The sequence below is a fragment of the Mesoplodon bidens genome (assembly GCF_964165515.1).
Source record: "Mesoplodon bidens genome assembly, chromosome: 2".
Taxonomy (NCBI): domain Eukaryota; kingdom Metazoa; phylum Chordata; class Mammalia; order Artiodactyla; family Ziphiidae; genus Mesoplodon; species Mesoplodon bidens.
Window position 1 is genome coordinate 54863576 of NC_138177.1, and position 14118 is coordinate 54877693.

At 45.3% G+C, this 14118-nt stretch overlaps 1 protein-coding gene across 1 annotated transcript in view; it reads left to right on the forward strand.

The window, feature by feature from the left end:
• The window catches only part of HHAT (hedgehog acyltransferase), a 378452-nt gene that overhangs the window by 24092 nt on the left and 340242 nt on the right, over positions 1-14118 (forward strand). Inside the window, exon 3 of the mRNA XM_081223558.1 lies at positions 4481-4548. Coding sequence (XP_081079684.1) covers positions 4481-4548 — 68 coding nt within the window. The remainder of the gene's footprint in view (positions 1-4480; positions 4549-14118) is intronic.

Below are 14118 nucleotides of genomic sequence, written 5' to 3' on the forward strand. Positions count from 1 at the left end.
GTAGCTATCTTCCTGAAAATTTGCAGTTAGAGACATTTTTATAGAAGGAACTGTGCTTTCCATTGATTTGAGTTTTTATTTCACAGGTTCATTTCTTTAATCTTCAGTGACAAGCAGTTAATGTTTCTCTAAATAAACTCTGTGACACCAGAGAGCCCTGATATTTAAGCAAATATGGAGCAAATCATTTGAATTGCCACCTCCAGTTTCTTTTTTCTTTTTTATAGTAGGTGTTCTTAAAGTGGGATGCAAATATAGTTGAGCATATTCATCTTTTGGCTTTTGTTTGTTCCTTTACATGCCTTTTCTTATCACTTGTCACTAATCCCAGCTTATGAGAAAAGGATATAGCAGCTCATTTATAGATTAATTCTTTTATGTTGTTCATGCAACATACTAACCTGTCATAGGGGACAGGCTTTGTCAATCCAGAGGTAATTTTTCCCACTTGCTTCTGTGATTAGGAGTTTGGTTGCAAGATGGCTGGTTACTTATCTGGTGGCCCCAGTTCAGGGTAGGGAAACAAAGGCTACCAGTCCTGTGTTTGTACAGGTCGCCTATGCCCTTGGAACCAGGTGAGCTGGCTGCCCACGGACAGAACCACTAGGGGCCCTTCAGTTAATACAGCCTTGTGAAAGGACCCAAGTGCAGGAGGCAAGGTCTGGACAGCCTGTCTAGATAGCCAGCATTAATAGTGTGTGCTGTGGTGCAGCTAAGACTCCGAGTGTTCTATTTGGCAGGGCTGCGTGTTATATTTGATCTTTTTTTTTCCCATGTTACCTATGGCCAGGGTCAGGAAACTGTCAAGTTGCTGCCTTCCTACTGGAATTCCAAGTCTCCTGGCCCACCCCTTCCTCTCAGGCTTGCACTGGTGTTTTCTTCCTAGATTGACACTGATCCTCAAGGGAGGGGCCTGTTGACTTTCAGACAGTCTGCTTTCTTAAAGCCTGTGGTTAACCCCTCACAATGACTCGTGAACGAGCCCCGGGCTGGGGGGCATTTGAAGGCAGCCCTCAGTGTTAGACTCTACAGCGCCTCACTTCTCAGGCACCCTGCTCCCCCAGCCTTTGCTCTGTGTTGCATCAAAGCTTATGGCTTTTTCTTTACTGGAGCGTTTCCATCTTAGTCTGGGGCTTCTGGCTCTCCAGGGAGCCCTAAGGATTCCCATGCAAACTGTGTGCCTGGTGGCCTGCCTTGATAGACCCCAGAATTCCTAAGGAGTCGCAGATGAGCAGCTCTTTCAGGGAGATTTGAAGATCATTTATGTGTATATCGCTTTGCATCCTATTTACATATATGATTTGTTTTTGCTTGGGCTATTTCTAAACCACTTTATTATTCCCCGAGTGGGAACTGGAAGAGAAGAGAGAAGGAGCCCATGTACTTCAAGAATCTCATGGAAAAACCAGCACCTTTTCTTCCCTCTTGTATATGATCATGTACTTGTGCATATTTGAGAGTTGCTTACTATTAAATTCTCTTATCTTTAGAAGCCCATCTTTTCGGCTCCCTTCCCCCACTCTCATTTACTACCATGGTCTGGTATATCCTCCGGCTTCCTAGAGAAATGAAGAATCCATAGGATCCGATTGGAATTTTTCAAATGCATAGAAACAGCAGGACAGTTGGGCCACGGTTGGGTGTGCATGTGCCCGACAGCAGCTTGTATCAGATGAGTGTGTGTGTGTGTGTGTGTGTGTGTGTGTGTGTGTGTGTGTTTCCCTCCCCTTCCCTCTAATTACCCCTACCCCACACCGGAATTGATTTCCCATCAAACTGTTGAGGGTGAATTGATTTCCCATCAAACTGTTGAGGGTGAAAGGGTAGGTAGGTTAGAGGCTTTAAGTGAACGGTTTACTTAACCACAGCTCATTGGCGATTGAAATGCGAACCCTCTCACTCAGCAGGTGGAATGGGGCTTTGATGTATCCCGTTGTTGGGTGGTGGTTGGTGGTGGAGGGCAGGGGAAAAATCAACAGCTGACATAGTATTGAGGGCTCGTCAGCAGAAACTGCTTAATTTCTCTGCTCTCAGGCAGTTTTGTGGAGCGCTGAATTTGGGGAAATGGAACCAGGGCACCTAGAAGAAAGGGCTGGCTCTGCCCACAGTCAGGCCCGTGTGGTGCAGAGAAAAGTGCTCACGTAGAGAAGGCTTCTCTGCATTTGCACCGTCCCCTTGCTTGAGGGAATGTGAGTTATGATGAAATCTCGTTCTTGCCCAGAGGGTGAGGGTGTGGGGTCCTCACCTAAGCAGGATAATCAGAGAAGTTCTGAGGGTTGTCACCTTTCACAGAAAGATCTCCTGCTACAGTTTCTCAGCTTCTGTTCTACCAAATTCTACCAAATTTGGTAGAATTCAACCAAACTTTGGTAGAACTCTACCAAATTCTATAGCAATGCATTTCAGCTAACTCAAGGCGGTCTGAAGACAGTGATCACCAAAGTATCATGAATGGATTTAAGCTGTAATTTAAATGTACGTCATACAGCATTTGTTTGTGTCAAGAAATCAGAGAAGGGTGATTGGTAGGAATTCTCCAAAAGCTGAGGGAGGGTTTTGGTGTAGAACCATACTGTCCATTGCTGTAGCCGCACGTGGCTAATGAGCTCTTGAAATGTGGCCACTTCAAATTGAGATGTGCCATAAGGATAATGTGTCCATGGAATTTTGAAGAATTAGTAAGAAAAAAAGAATGTAAAATAACTCATTAATAATTGTTTAACATTGATTCCATGTTGAAATAATGTTTGGACATATTAGGGTAAATAAAATATTCTAAAATTAATTTCACTTTGAAAAATTATTTTTTTAAAGTGTGGCTACTAGAAACTTTAAAATTATAAATGTGTCTCAGATAGTATATCAACTGCACAGCGCCAGACAGGATTTCGTCTTAATTCTCATATCTGCATACGATTCCTTTTTCCCACTAGGGGGAGATGTGTCCTAATATGGGGGAGTCAGCTGCTTAGCTTGTAAACTTCACTGCTTTGGAATGTACCCTTTTAAAAAAGAAGTACTCAAGTTTTTGCGTTGTTTCAATTCTGCATAATTCTGTTGTTTCTGGAGGTTGCACTTTGTAGGAAAGTGAAGCCAAAACAGAAGAGGCAGGAAAGCAGAGAGGTTTTCCCCCTTGTTTTTGTTAGCGTTCAGAGAGACCTGTTACTTTGTTGGATTGTAGTAGCTTGCTGCTTGTTTGTGGGTTGTTCCCTTGGAACTTGAGTCTGTGTACAGCACAGCGCACACACACGTACACGTACACACACACACACACACACTATGTGGCCTGTGTGCAGCTGTAACAGAAAGGACCAGGGCAATCACACACCACCACAGCACCTCCTGGACCTTATGGAATTCATTGTGAATGTGTCCTGCAGTTGCGCCCTGTGGCACACTGGGCCCCAGTACTCGATGAGCCTCCCTTTTCTGCTTTTCCTGGGGGCAGTGTTGCCTGGGGTTTGAGGCTGGGGCTGCTGTTTGCATCTAGTGTGTGTAAATCTGCCCTTTGATCCTACTCTGAAACCAGCATCATTTCATGATTATGTTTTAGTGACGCACTCTCTCCTGGTTTTCCTTTGATCTTTCTGGGTAGCTCCTTTGTGGTCCTCTGTGTTTTTTGTATGTTTGTTGGTCTAATGAGCACTGGATTTTTCTTATCTTGTCTATGCAGTCTGTGCCCTTTTGGGTGATCTCAGCCATTCTGGAGGCTTCATTACTACCCTTATACTGGGGACTCCTAAGTCTTTACCTCCAACGGAGGCGCTGTTTTGAGCTCCATCCATGCCCATCCAGCTGCCTATTGACATCAAATAGACACCCCAGACTCAGCCCCCATAGCACTCCTTACCTCCCATATCATGGCATTCTTCAGCACCATTGTAATTTCTTATTATTTGTTTGTCTCTCTCATCCAGTGTACAGTAAGTCCCAGGAGAGCAAAAGCCTTGCCAATCGTGTTCTGCGTTACTCCTAACTATTTCACACTGTGCCTGGTTATTGTTCACCCTTAGGAAGTATTTGAATAAGATTTTTAAATATTTTTTGTTTTAAACCAATTGTACTATTTACTTATAAGCATATGTATTACCATTATACAGTTCCATCAATAATCTTGTTAGCTTTATATCACAGGGCTATGATCACCATCATTTTGTGGCATGGTCCGTTTAAAAATTTTTTTCACCATCTGTACAAGTGGGGCATTTGCCCTCATCCCTCCTGTGCTTCCTTGTGCTGGAAGCTTTTGCACTTTTTTGACCCTTATGACAAATTAAAGGGACATTTCCATCAGGCCCACCGTGTATTTCCAGGAGCTGAGGTCACAGAAATGAAGGAGTGTGACATGTTTCCATGCCTGTAGCTCAGTCCACGGGCAGCTTTTCCAGGACGTATTCCAGTTTCCTTTGGTACCTCTCCTGTTAAACCAAGTCCAGTTTCATTTGGATTTGTGACTAATGCACACTGTTTTTCTTGTCAGAACATGAAGAGGAACTGGACCAAGAATTTGACCTGGAGACTGGCACTTTATTTGGAGGATTAAAGAAGGTACAGAGTGGATCAGTGATAAACCTTTTCAGTTTTCAAAGCTGGTTTCAGTGTTTTGCATCACTTTTGTATTTGGCGTTGACCCAGCCATAGCACTCAGCAACAACTGGACATTTAGTACCTTTCCTGCTGTAAAAGGTTCGAGTGTGCCTTGTAGAGAAAGGCATTCCCTGTGCTTTGTCTTTATCTCATCCCACGTTCTCCTCTCAAAATACTAGAGATGTGGATCAGTAACCTTATCGGTTCATGCAAATTTCACTCTTGTAAAGTTTAGGAAGTTCCTTCCTGACCTAGCCATAGCTATTGGAATCAAATGTGGCTCCTGGACACTCCCTATACCAACTCATGGCAACTATGGAACTGTTTCCTTCCTGCCTCTACTGCCCCTGGCCGTCCACACCCTGCAGAGCATGCTGGGAATCCCCCGCCCCTCTGCTCCCTGGTTCCGGGTGGCAGTGGGCCATTTATCCTCCACTGCAGCTCATTATGCCTGCTTACATCACGGGCAGGGTGGCCGCTATTGCTCTCCTAGTGGTGACGGTTAGCACTTTTGTTCTTCAGAGTGTCATGGGTAGGTACCAGACCCTCCTCTTTTGATTGCAAGATGTTAGACTACTTTCTGTGTCCCACCAGAACCCCTTTCCTCTTGAGTCTAGAGTTTTTCTCATTCTTCCCCTTTGAGTTTTCCAGGACCCCATTTCAGTAATGACTTGGATCACATGACGTCTAGCTTCAGCTCATAGTTTGGGTTTCAGGTCAACCCTAGTGAGGAGCTGTGTATTTGTTTTTCTAGGCATTTGGATATGTTTAAAAAATGATATCACACCATTGCTTTTTACTATTTTTGCTCTAAGTGTGTAGTGTGCCAGGTATATTGTAAGTTTAGTCAGCTTTTGTTGGTTGGCTTGGGGCATAGAATGATGCTTGCACTCAGGTTCTGAGCACCTGACTTACAAATGAACTTTGGAAGACAATTCGTTTCCAAACTGGGTACTGCCTGTGTTGATATCTTCCTACTTTGAGAGTTGCAGATCTTACTTAGAATTGAAGAAAATTGGCTTCAATTTCCATTTGATTTTCTAGGGTAACCTGTCCCTTTTCTTCCAGCTCTGGCTCTATACAGAGCCACCGTATTAAATACGTGGCCCATGTTTGTCTGGGCCTGGGAAGAATGTCCTGCCTCGCGTGATGCTCTTCCCAGTTGTTTTACCCACCAGACATTTCCGTGAAAAGTTGGATATAAATTTAATTTCCGTTCATCGAATCCATTTGTAAATGTTTCTGATTTAAATAAGCCCTTTTCAGGATTATTAGTAAGACGTGTAATGTGGGTGGTATTGTGCCCACTTCAGAGATGAGGAAAGTTGGGAAGCTTTATGTCACGGTGGAATTTGAGTTGTAACAGTGTTACAGAACTCAGGTTTAGCTGCTCATCGCTCAGGAATCCAATACTGAGAGATAAGTGTTGGGTAAAAGGAAAGGTAGCTTTATTGAGGTAGCTGTCAATCCTGGCAAGAAGGTGGACTCGTGTCTCAGAGAACCAGCTCCCCAAGTTTTGTTCAGAAATTATATAGGGAAAAGAGGAAGGGCCTATGTGTTGAGGAGAGGGTTGCGAGGTGCATGTTCAGCTCATGGACATTCTTGGTGGTGAGGCAACCAGGAGTCAACATCATCAACCTTCTGGTTCTGATTGGTCTGGGGTCTACGTGCTTGTGGGCAGCATACAGTTAACTTCTTCCACCTGGTGGGAGTTTCAGTATCTGCAAAACAGCTCAAAGGATATGGCTCAGAATATATCTATAGCCCCTGAGGAGAAACTAAAGGTCCTTGATTTTGTTTAATGGCTAAACTATTATTATTTTGCCTTGTTTGGCTTTTTCCTTTGTTTTGCATTTTCTCACTTCTCTGATTAAACTTACTCTTTGATTACAGTTTTTCTGCAGACGAGACAGGCGGAGGACAGTGGGCAGGGGGGTTTGTCCTGGGAAGGCCCCATTGGGTCCTACTCTGGTTACAACAGCAGATAGCTCTTGTGAGTGTCTGGGATCTACTCTTTAGAAATATACTGCTATTGGATTTCTTACAACAGAAAAAAATGGTGATTTAAGAAAAAATTTTAGAGTCATAATTCAGGCATTTCAGATAATACTGAATTGTTTGCCAGGGGCAAAAATAAGCAAACTCATTTTAGAGTAAGAGACTTTTTGCTGAAGAGAAGCAACTGTGAGGCAGTATGAGAAGCTGAACGAGGAATCAGGCCCCGACAGGTTTGGAGCTCCCATGGATTTCATTGTTGCAGGCTGAGCCCTGCCGGGTGTTGCTACTTCTAGACAAAGGGGCTTTGTCTTCGCTGACTTCCCAGCTCCCACCACTCCATCACATTCAGCTGCTTGACTCCCTGCCAAGGCTCCAGAATCCTGGGGACGTGACCTCTTCTGTGCATTCTCCGTGACAGCCCCCCGTGGTGACGGGCACAGGCAGTGGATGTCAACGTTTAGGTCGACCCTGCCTTTGTGGAACAGTGCACAAGGCTCAGATAAAAGCTCCAAGGACTTTTTCTATTCCGAAAAATCTCTGTTCCTCTGTCCTGCTGACCATCCTTCCATCCATTCATCTGACAGTATTGAGTACCTCTTGTCCTCATCTTTCTGTATCTCATTACCCTGCATAGGGGATGAGTAGTTTGGAGTCCTAGAATTTAGAGGGAAAATGATGAGCCAGGGTGGATAGCCAACAGATGAAGGAAATTGATTCTGTGTCCTTGGTGAAGATCATAAAATAGACCCGGGGCCATATGTAGCGACAGGAGGTTCATTGACGTCTGCTGAAAGTCTTATTTCAGCTAAAACAGAAGCCTAATAGGTTCTGAGTATTTCCTTTGGAGGTTATGGGAGGTGGCAAGCAAATGCTATTCTGGTCTAGATTCTAATCAAAAGGTGAAATTACGCATGAGTAGAAATCAAGAACTTTAGAAGGAAGCTTTTATGTTCTCTGACCAGTGCATCCTTTAAATGTCGCTAAACCTCAGCACTGCTGACCTCCTTTGTTTGGGGGCCTGTTCTGTACATTGTAGGGTGTTTAGCAGCATCCCTGGACTCCACCTCGTAGATGCCAGTAGCACCAAGTCATGACAGTCACAAATGTCTCCAGGCATCGCCACATGCCCCCTAAGGACAAAACCGCCTCTCTTTGAGAACAGCTGGCCTGCAGTCATATTTAAGGGCTTTGTCATGCTGACTTGGCCATTTCTTACCTTTGCTCATCCTGTTTCCTCCTCCGGATTGTGCTTCACCTCTTCCCTGTCTGGTCCTCACTCACACTTCACATCTGAGCCCAGGTGTCTCCTGTCACGGAAGCATTGCCTGGACCTTTAACTTGGGCTTAATGTGCATAGTTGCTGACACTTCTCTGCTTCTCTTTTTATCTCCTTCCACAAATACAGCTTTTAATGCATGTGTTTCTGCGCCCAAGTCCATGTGGAGTGCTAGGGACCTAGTAGTGAACCAGACAGACAAACTTCCTGTCCCAGTGTCTCCTAGTGGGGACAGACCAACAGTAAGTAAATAAATAATCGTAACAGCCACAGATTGAGCTAAATGATCTGAAGGAGATGAACAGGGTGATGTGTCGTCATGCTTTGGATTGAATCTTGTGCCCTGTTACGATAAATATATTTGTACAGTGTTATCTTGTAGTATCCATCTTCCACCAGACTGTGAATCTCACAGGGGCAGGGCTGGGATTTAATGAGTCCTGTATCTTCAGTGCCTGGGACAGAGTAGGTGAGTATTTTGCTGAATTTAACTGCAGGAGAGAGTGAATAACACTGTGCCAGGTGGCTACATTGGCGTAAAATGCATCAGTCCTAAGTTCACCTAGATGGGCATGTACGTGAATGCCGAGCGGGACAGTGTTGACAGAGCAGGGAGAGACCACCGTGGGCACAAGCAATCCCACACTGCTTCTGGGGGCAGACCTTCAGCTGAGCTCCACAGAATGGGTGGGATTTGGCAAGGTCATCGGTAGAGAAGATGCTCTTCCAGAGGGGCTCAGTGTGGTCGGAAAGGGGACGAACCTATCAGGGTGATGGTGACTCAAGGGGAAGCTTCCCTTAGGACAGTGAAAGGTTGCTGGGCCTGACCACAGTCCTCCGGTTGCCGATGATGGTAGGGAGGATTATAGCCCAAATCAGGAATACCTTTGGGTCTTATCATTCCTTTGGTGCAAAGCTGCTTGTTTCTGCTGAGACGCCAGTTGTGGTGGGGGAGATTGCGTAGGTGTAGCTCTCAAGGAGTGTTCAGGTTACATATGCTGTGACGTTTGCATCCTGTTTTGTGATGTCTCTTTTTCCAGGCTTGAAAGTGCCTCCCCGCGTGAGCTCCATTGGCCTCTTGGAGCAGTCCTGTGCTGGGAACCTGTGTGTGGCCAGGGACAGGTCGAGCCCGATGCCTTTCCATTTCTGGCCACCTGTCTCGGTGTTTGGTGGTTCCCTTTTCTCATCTCAGACTTTGTAGTGGCCATGTTCCTTGCTTGATATTTCTAGATAGTAGGTTCTGAATCAAACTGACATGAATGAAGCTCCATGGTGGGTTGTATTATCATGAATTTGTTTTATTTTTATTTCTGATTCAAGATACTTGTTATAATGGAAAGAGCACAGGTGTGGAGTTGGATGGACTTGAGTTCAAAATGCAGTTTGCTCCATTTTGGAAAATCATTCACCTCATTTGAGCCTTAGTTTTATGTTTTGGAATATGGGAATGGGAGGTCTCATTGTGGAGAAAGAGATGATGATAAAACACCCAGCATGTATGTATGTGTTGGTACAGAATGGATCCTCAGTCCATGCTGCTGTGGTCATTATTTTGTCCTTCCATGGATGATGACATCTTTGCTTTAGAGCTAAGATTAGTTGATTCCCCCTGTCTGGCAAGGAGATAATGTTCTACAGAGAAACGTTTAAATCTAGAAGGGGATGGATTGCTACTGAAAGGAACTCTCAAAAGCCTAATGCATTATGAAGAATTTTACATGTAGTCAATTACTCATTTCTTTCCTGAGGACACCTCTTCCTGTGACAGTTCTGAAATTGGGGCCCACTTGTGAATGAGACGTTCTTTCAGAAGTAGAATCAGAGAGGAATTTTCAGTGCCGGCCAAGAAGGTTAGAAAGGGAAGATAAGATCAGAGAAGGGAAGCTTGATCACTTATGTCTTTGAATGTTAAGAGAGAAGAGGTCGTTTCTAAAGTAAAGATACAATTTTTAGCTACTCAGATTTTACCTATAAAGATTTTAATATTCAAGTTATTTATAAATTCCTCTGTATTTTGATACTTAAAAAAAACTCAGCAAGCTCTATGTTGAATCATTTATCAAATATTCATTGAATGGCTGCTGTGTGAGAGGCTTCTAGGCTGGGTGCTGGAAGGCTGTGACCTTCCAGGCTCTGTCTTCACTGGGCCCTGAATTCGGGGGACACTGATGCTGAGACAGTGAGGTAAGTGATGCAGCTATTCACGGGGCATGCAGAAACAGAAGGTGCCTGTAACCCAGACTCACAGAAATTAGAGCTGAGGTATTGGGGAAGGATGGGTGAAGGGAGCAGCAGGCCTAAGGACTGGATTTGAGAGAGTCCTTCAGTTTGGCTGGGAGGTTGAGTGAGAGGAAGGGATGATACAAGATAGACAGGGGCTGGATAATAAAGGCCATTGGGTGCCATAGGTGGAGTCTGGACTTTATTCAGAAGGCAAGGGACGGTTACTGAAGGGGTTGGGGCCATTGCCATTTCTTCTGAGGACTCTTTGAGGAGCCTTGGGATTTCCCTGCCTTGCCCGCCTCTCCCGATCTCCCCCACTCAAGGTCTGTGCATTCCTGGACTTAACGTACTGGAACGTATATCTCATAATTTTCCTCAAAACCCATGCATGGCTCCCCATTTCTTACAGTATGAAGTCCGGACTCGGTGGCTGACATTCACCCCCATTTGTCCACTGGCCCTACCTTGTTTTAGCAGCCACATCTCCATGTAGTAACCATGTGCTACTAAATAACAGGATTGTCTTCCATTCCCCAAGGGTGCCTTGAGGTTTCCTCCCCGTCATCCTCATGCAGACTGGGCACCCTTCCCTGCGGCTCAAGGAACAGCCCACGTGGAACCTTTCCTGACGCCTCTCCCCTGGCTTCTCCCCCTGTTGGCATTGATTTCTCCCTCCTATGAGCTCCATTCCCAGGACTCCTCCCCGAGCCTGTGTTATAGAGCAGTTACCTGTTTTAGATGTAAGGGGATCTTTCATCCCTGCCTCACTGGAGCAGGCATTCAGTAGTGGTGGTTGGATTAAGGTGGACATGGCTGTCTGGTTGGGCACTTATTGTGAAGGGTCATTGGCTCCCTGGCAATGTTTGCTTTGTTTCACGGCCTAAACTCTGGCAGGTTTAGAGAGTGTAGGCCTTACCTCATTTTCATTAAGCCGTAGCTCCTCCAAGATGACTCCGGTGTTCTGGTCATGTCTGCCTTCCTCCATCTGATGGGAACAGGTGAACGTGTGGTTGGGCTGTTTGTGTGAATTTTCAGCCCATCCTTATTAACAGAGGATTGGATTTGATGCAGCTTTGCCCCTTCACAGAGGGGCTGCTGAGCAGAGGTAGATTCTTGTGTTCTGTGCCAGCCCCTCCAGGCAGAGAGGGTGTGGGCTGAGGAGTCTCCAAATGGTCAGGGCAAGAAGCCCACAGACGAGTAATGGAGGGAAGGTTCCTGAGCACACGTTGGGCTTGATTCCCTCTTGTTAACATGAAGGACTCCTGCTCTTAACCTGCCAGTATGCTGTCTCTTGTCTAGTCTCATCCCTGCTGGATGTCCTTCCTGATATGTAGGAGATTTGCAACTAGGTGGGGGGAAAAGTGAGGCAGTCGTGATTTCCTGGGGAGCACAGGAAAGGGAAGCTCTCTGCCTTATGTGAAAATAGGGTCTGTAGTGCAGATGGATAAGCATCAAATTTGCTTATTAGCTCAGTCACTAAGGCCCCTGCTTGGCCCTCCTCTCTCTTTTATATCTACTAACTCATGCAAAATATTGTTTTTTTTTTAAATTAATTAATGATAGATTGATCGATTTTTGTCTGCGTTGGGTCTTTGTTGCTGCATGTAGGCTTCCTCTAATTGCGGCGAGCGGGCGCTACTCTTTGTTGCGGTGCACGGGCTTCTCATTGCGGTGGCTTCTCTTGTTGCAGAGTACGGGCTCTAGTAGTGCAGGATTCACTAGTTGTGGCGCGCGGGCTTAGTTGCTCCGCGGCATGTGGGACCTTCCTGGACCAAAGATCGAACCTGTGTCCCCTGCATTGGCAGGCGGATTCTTAACCACTGCGCCACCAGGGAAGTCCCCCCAAATATTGTTTATTTTGTTATAAAGTTTCTTGAAGGAGCCAGGAGAAGATAAGGTGAAGTTAGAACCAAGGGTTTAGCCCTGCAGGACTAAAAAATCAGGTGTGTGTATGTGTGCACGTACACGTATGGAGGGAGAGAGGAGAGAAAAAGAAACAGACTGAGAGAGAGGTTCCCCATGAACACTTAGTAAAACCTTGAGGTGATGATATAGGTTTGGTGTGGTGAGACATTTCTCAGCCACAAGCCAGTCAGTTTACAAGTAATTCTTTGCTAATCAACTGCTTTTCTATAGGTGCTGTGGGTTAAGGGAAGTAAGAAGCATAGTTTTTCTCCTCAAGAAGCTATTACTCCATCTGAGAATGCCAAGCTGCCACGTGGCTTTAATAGGGATGATGCTCTAATTATTTAACAAAGGGCAGCAGCATCCATCAAGCTGAAGAGATAGCAGGTGTATGCAGCCAGGACAACTGACCCTGTTTGTGTGTCCTGCCTGAAAATCGGTATTACATTTAACAGAGTGTTTCCATTTTTATGAGTGTCCCTGGTTGGTATAGCCAAAAATTGCCAGGTGAGTTTCCAACCTTGGAATGACCAGGGAAGGCTTCCCAGAGGAGGTGGATCTGAGCTGAGCCTTGAACAGAAGGATAGTGTTTTGAACTGACCGGAGTCTGTCTGATGGTTGAACAAAAGTCAAATTCTTTGGTTTTACTCTTATTAGCTTCTGGTAGTTGGAGGTGGGTAGGAGTTAAATATCTTCCTTTCCTGTAACCTCACTACCAAGTGGTACGTCATAGGGAAAGAGTTCAGATCTGAATTCTGCCCCGTGTGCAAACACTTATTATTTATTTCTTCAGTGGCAGGTACAAAATCTGCCACGGAACCTGTTCTCTGTCTTTAGGTTGTCCAACAAGCACCCTGCAGGAAGGATTCATCTGAGGCTGAGGCAGTTCTACTCTGTGGGCTGGAGCAGACACCCTGCTAGTCTGACAGGGGGAATGGAACCTTATGAAGTAAAAGGACATAGAAGCACAGGGGTGCTAGAAGGAGGGCTGTTTCCTCTGAAGCTCTGGGTGCCTGCTCCAGGGATTCTGATGCCTCACCCTTATGAGGTTATTGGAGGCTGAGAAAATTTCTAACCCACTGCCTATGTTGAGCACCACTTCCTTCATTTGTACATCACTTATTTCTAACATCCTTAATGCTCATAAATTCTCAGGTGCAGCTTTCAATACCAATATTGAAATCATTTGAATTGTAGCCGTGTCTGGAACTGGATTTCTGACTGGGACCCTTCGGGTGCTTACTCATTCCTTCTGGAATGTGGACTCCGCATTTGGGCACTTTTAGTGTCAAGAACAGTCCCTCAGGGTAGAGGGGGTTGTTTACACAACACATCCTATGTAAGTGCTCCAACAGATAGGATTCTGAGAGTAGAAGGAGCAGAGTTCAGCAGCGGCTTAGAGCTGAAATTTGGGGAGAGACTTGGGGGAGTGGGGAGGAGGGGAAACCCTTCCTTTTCCCAGTACGTTCCCTAAAAGTGGTGCCTGTCACCATTCTTTAAAAGGTTATTACCTTTTAAAATCATGACATGACAGTTGATAAGTCTCTGTTAAAAAGAAATTAGAAGCAGCTGCAGGATAAAAAGTAAGATCATGGGCCCGTGGGAGATGTGAAGGGTGGTGTCTTTGTGTGGGGAACTGACTGAAGCCACTTGCAGGATCACAGTATCTGCTGAAAAGTTCAAGTTGGTGAGGGTTAGTTAGTCCGTTATAATTTTGCTCCTGGGTTGTATGAAGGCAGTTCTCCAGCTAAATTTGATCACACATATAGACATTTATTAGGCAAGCAGTAGAAACCAGTTCATACCAGCCTGTTTGCTGGGCTGGGTGAAGGTTCAGGAGGCTCTTTGTCCTTTAGGAGCTGGTACCACTACCATGCATTGAAGGTTCCTCTCATGGCTATGACACCAGGCACTGGGGATTCTGGACAACCTGGCGTCAGACCACCACATACTTTCCAACTTGTAACTGAATACAGGACCTTTGAGTGGGGCTTCAGGGCCAACACTTGGGATATATGTTTTCAACATTTTAGATTCTTCATTATATAGGGGAGGGAAGGGGAACCGTTCAGTTGTTTTAGCCAGTGTTTCTGACATGAGTGGCAACTGGCAAGTCAAGACTTCATCAG